This window comes from Galeopterus variegatus, unplaced genomic scaffold, assembly GCF_000696425.1.
Source record: "Galeopterus variegatus unplaced genomic scaffold, G_variegatus-3.0.2 Scaffold584, whole genome shotgun sequence".
In the NCBI taxonomy this organism is placed as follows: Eukaryota; Metazoa; Chordata; class Mammalia; order Dermoptera; family Cynocephalidae; genus Galeopterus; species Galeopterus variegatus.
This window is the reverse complement of record NW_007726695.1, coordinates 37,513-42,619: the sequence shown is the minus strand read 5'-3', so window position 1 is coordinate 42,619 and position 5,107 is coordinate 37,513. Positions and strand designations below refer to the sequence as shown.

General features: G+C 40.7%; 1 protein-coding gene across 1 annotated transcript in view; it reads left to right on the top strand.

Annotated features, from left to right (window-relative positions):
* Window positions 1-4,486: 4,486 nt before the first annotated feature.
* The window catches only part of LOC103588548 (protein GREB1-like), a gene marked incomplete at its 3' end in the record, with an annotated part of 36,926 nt that continues 36,305 nt past the window's right edge, over window positions 4,487-5,107 (top strand). The window contains exon 1 of the mRNA XM_008570259.1: window positions 4,487-4,811. Coding sequence (XP_008568481.1) covers window positions 4,586-4,811 — 226 coding nt within the window. The remainder of the gene's footprint in view (window positions 4,812-5,107) is intronic.

Below are 5,107 nucleotides of genomic sequence, written 5' to 3'. Positions count from 1 at the left end.
TGTAGGAAGTTCCCACACTATTTGGTTGTGGTCCAACAGGGAATGATAGGAGGGGCTGTAATATCTAATCCTGTTCTTGCTGCTTCTTCCCCATTCTTGTTGACCCGTGTGTACTTATTGTTATGATTTGCTGTGTGTCACTAGACAGGGAGTGGTATGCATTTTCTGTCACTATTTGTTTGCTTATAGACATTAAAACCGATGTTTGTTTAAGGCTGTAAAATAACATTTGCATTTATTGGGTGTGAAACTTTTCTATGCCATGGGCCTTTCTGCTGCTTTTCTCTCCCCCTTCCTCTGCCCCCTTTCCAATTCCATTTCTTTTCTTTCAACAAGAGTTCCTTTAGGTTACATGTCCCCGAGATTTGAATTTACCATCTGTACGATGGGCTTCGTAGTACACCTTCTGTGGCTACCAGGCGTGTTAACTGGGGAACACATCCAGCACCTTGCACACAGAAGCTGGACAATGTTAGTTTTCCTTTTTCCTCTTTATTTCCCTGGGCACACTAGGCATGGATGTGCCTTAACTGATGGAGTCCTCTGGGCTCTGGGTGCCAATACCCTCTCAGGTGAGCTGAACAGGACCTTAGGAAGGGAGGGTCTGGATGCCCCAGTTGTGTTCTTTCAGTCATAAAGCATGATTCTGCAGGGCTCCATGTAAAATGGGTTGGACTTAAAGCTTCTTTCTGTGTGCCATAGGCTCTTCAGACAAAGATGCTATGGAAATAGGAGGCACTGTGATGTTACTAATTGGCAGCAACTTTCAATAGACCACCCTGAACTGAAAATGATGCAAGTGTCCCCAGATGTCACTGTGGCCCCTCACTCGTGTACTAAAGTGTGTAATCGGTCAAGAAAAAAGGCAGACAAGAGGACCCTGGAGCCACTCTGCCTTGGGCTATTAGGTCGCTCCAGCGGCTGACCCCTCTCTCAGCACTTTCTTTTTGTTGGGGCAAATTCCTGAAACAATCCTCCCAGCAGCTCATTTCCCTGAGCTGTAATACAGCAGAGGCACCAAGGGGCCCTGTAGTCAGGAATTATTGCCACAAGCAGGAAGTACTTAATGGTTTCCGTTTACTTTGAGTTGGAAGAGGAAAGGCTGAACCTTCCTCACAATAGAGGCAGAAAACGAACATGGCTACACCAGTTCATTTTACCTTCAGGAGGGAAACCAGAGCTCCTACAGGGCAGCAAGGATGACATCTTGAAAGGCTCTGCCACCAACAGAACTAGGACAAGGGGGATTTATCACATATGTCTTGAGTCAAAGTGATGTGTTGAGCTTCTGCCCAGCTGGTGCAGCCAGGCTCATAACTAGCGTGTGTGCAGTCATTGTAGAGGGAGGCAGGAAACTACCGTCCCTGGTGAGCTCACTGCAGGCATCTTTTGCTGTTTTGTAAGTCAGACGCTACTTGGAAAATTAACAGTATGGTAGAGAAGAAATACACAAGGATATGGAAGAATTGAATAATGTAATTGATCTCTTTTCATCCCTTGAAGAGGACTTATGCATCTCTTCTCTTACATTTGTAAAAATCTATCAGGTGTCCATCAAAAAGGAACCCTTAGCAAGTTTAAAAGGTAGAGTTTCTAAAGACCAGAGTCTTGGTTATAATCCAATATAAATGAGAAATAAGTAAGTCTGACCTCCCCTCAGCCCCACCCAAGTCTTGACTATTTAGAAATTAAACACACACTCCTAGATAATTATTGGATCTAAGAGGGAATCAAAAGGGAGGTCATAAACTGTTTAGAAAGAAATGAAAAGAACACTTTATACCAAACCTATATGCCATAGCAAAAGAAGTACCTGGAGGACAGTGTGTAACCTTAAATGTATTCATTGTTAGAAAAGCAAGATGAAAAATAAAGATGATAAGCAATCATTTAGAAAAGCTTGGGAAAAGTGCAACAAACTCATCTGAAAGAAAATAGAAAGAGGGAAATGTGAACAAAAAGCTAAATTTAATGAAACAAAATAAATGGGAAACATCAGGAAGGTGTATACATTTAAATGCCTGTTCTTGGGAAGGACTAAATATAGAGATTTTACCATATGAATGATCAGAGAGAAATGACTGAGCAAATACCAGCATTTTCACTTAATGAAATATTATGCAGCCATTTAATTGGCAGAAAAGCATTTGTAAGAGAGTTGAGTGAGATACTTCTGTCAAGTGAAAAAAAATTAAAAATTGTATTATGATTATAACTATGTGAATACAATCTCCCATCCCTTTCCACCCCCAAGTTCTGAAGAGAGTTAAATCTAAAGAATACATCAAAGGTGGCAGTGGGAATGAAGTACTGACACATGCTGCAACACGGATGAATCTTGGAAACGTTGTGCTAAGTGAAAGAAGCCAGCCACAAAAGACCTCACAGGCAAATCTAGAGACAAGATAGATTAGTTGTTGCCTAGGGCTGGAGTGAGAGGTGGAGTTGAGAAATGGGGGCTGACTACTAAATGGTACAGGGTGTTTTTTTGGAGTGATGCAAGTGGTCTAAAATCAACTATGGTGATGGTTGCATAACTATGAATATACTAAAAACTATCGAATTGTGTACTTTAAGTAGGTGAATTGTATGGTGTGTGAATTATATCTCAATAAAGCTTTTTAAAAATTATCTAAGGTATTAAAAAAGGTATTAAAAGGTATTTTAAAAGATTTAGAACTTGGACTTCATAAATCCTCATGTACCACTAGATACTTTTTCCCAGGGGCCACATTTAAGTATATGAAATAATTGAGACACAGGCTTTACACAGCTGTGTGATCTGCATGTGTTAACATGCCTGCCCGAGTTTTCTCTCAGTTAGAAATAAGTCAAATGGCATTAATGCGGTCCTATAAAGATTTTGCTTACAATGCCATATCTTTTTTGGACTCACCCAGTCATTATATTGGACTCACCCAAGACCTGCGAGGCCAGTTGTACCTCCTGCTTCTGGGTAAGACTAGTTCTTTATCAGTTCTTCAGGCCAGTCATTGAGTTTGCTATGGCCCACACTGGGTGAGAGAGGGAGGTACCTGAATCTCAGCCCAAAGTGTACTTGTCTTCTATTCAGATTAGTCCAGTTTCACTCACACTAGTTTGAAAGCCTGAGTCTAGGGGGAANTACCAAACCTATATGCCATAGCAAAAGAAGTACCTGGAGGACAGTGTGTAACCTTAAATGTATTCATTGTTAGAAAAGCAAGATGAAAAATAAAGATGATAAGCAATCATTTAGAAAAGCTTGGAAAAAGTGCAACAAACTCATCTGAAAGAAAATAGAAAGAGGGAAATGTGAACAAAAAGCTAAATTTAATGAAACAAAATAAATGGGAAACATCAGGAAGGTGTATACATTTAAATGCCTGTTCTTGGGAAGGACTAAATATAGAGATTTTACCATATGAATGATCAGAGAGAAATGACTGAGCAAATACCAGCATTTTCACTTAATGAAATATTATGCAGCCATTTAATTGGCAGAAAAGCATTTGTAAGAGAGTTGAGTGAGATACTTCTGTCAAGTGAAAAAAAATTAAAAATTGTATTATGATTATAACTATGTGAATACAATCTCCCATCCCTTTCCACCCCCAAGTTCTGAAGAGAGTTAAATCTAAAGAATACATCAAAGGTGGCAGTGGGAATGAAGTACTGACACATGCTGCAACACGGATGAATCTTGGAAACGTTGTGCTAAGTGAAAGAAGCCAGCCACAAAAGACCTCACAGGCAAATCTAGAGACAAGATAAATTAGTTGTTGCCTAGGGCTGGAGTGGTTGGGGGATTGGGGAATGATGGCTATGACGTTTCTTTTTGGGGTGGTGGAAATATTCTAAAACTGGTTTATGATAGCTGCACAACACTGTGATATACTAAAAACCACTGAATTGCATACTACAAGTGGTATGGAATGTGAATTATAGCTCAGTAAAGCTGCTACCAAAAAAAAAATCACAGTAGTTGTCTTGGGGGATAGAAATATCGGTGATTTTTCTCTTGTCTTCCCACCCTCTTCTGTAATTTCCAGATTTCCAAGTTTTCCAGATACAGTTCTGCATTACTTATATAATGGAAACACGTAATAAACTAAAAAAGCTTTATAGTAAAAATGTTAATAATCAGCTTTTTACCAGAAAAGGTAATGATGAAAAATCTGCTAGCTTGCCTCCTGAGGAGGGGAAGGGAGGCGACTCCTATATCCTAAAGTCTAGGGAGGTTGTCATGGGCTGCTGAAGGGTCAGTTGCTGTCACATACATAAAGTGCCGAAGGGCCATTCTCCTGCAGGTCATGGAAAATGTAACCACATTTGTTTGGGGCCTCTCAGGGGCAGGATCCCATCTCTGGGAAAAGTGGGGGTCTCGTGAAACCTGGGGGATGGCTAGGAGGCACTGATTTCCAGAGAAATATTCTAAAGGGTGTTGGGCTCTGCTGAGTGCTGAAGGGCAGGCTGTTACTTATATAACTTCCTGTAATTGCCCGGCAGTAGCTGCCCCTGAGAGCTGCCTCCCTGTCTTTGCTAAGCACAGGCCACACACCTTTCCCTCCTTGCAGCTGGTTTACCTTCTCCGTGGGCTTTGTGCATGGTCAGTCTTTTTTCACCAAAACTGAAATGCCATTTTAAACAGAAGACTCCTTCCTGTCTTTTGAAGATGGGAAATTCGTATGCTGGACAGCTGAAGACGACACGGTTCGAGGAGGTCTTGCACAACTCCATTGAGGCTTCCCTGCGGTCCAACAACCTGGTGCCCAGGCCCATCTTCTCCCAGCTGTACCTGGAGGCTGAGCAGCAGCTTGCCTCTCTAGAAGGTAAGAGATGCCTGTTTCTTTTGTGTATTTCTTTTGTTCTGTGCAGTTAATGTTAGCAACAAAACTTGAAACTCTTTCTTCTTCTGCTCTGGATAGGAAATACTGAGTGTAGCAGAAAAGAATCAATAGAAAAAGAAAGTTGCACTGAAGTTCTTACTTGGCTAAAATTAAGTTTCAGCCATAAAGTTGTGAGGAATAAAATTGTTCATTGGATTAACAGAAAGGAAGATTAGATTGTTTTGAATTTGTTACTTATACTGTTATTAGAAGGTTTGACATTTTCACTTGGATAAGTA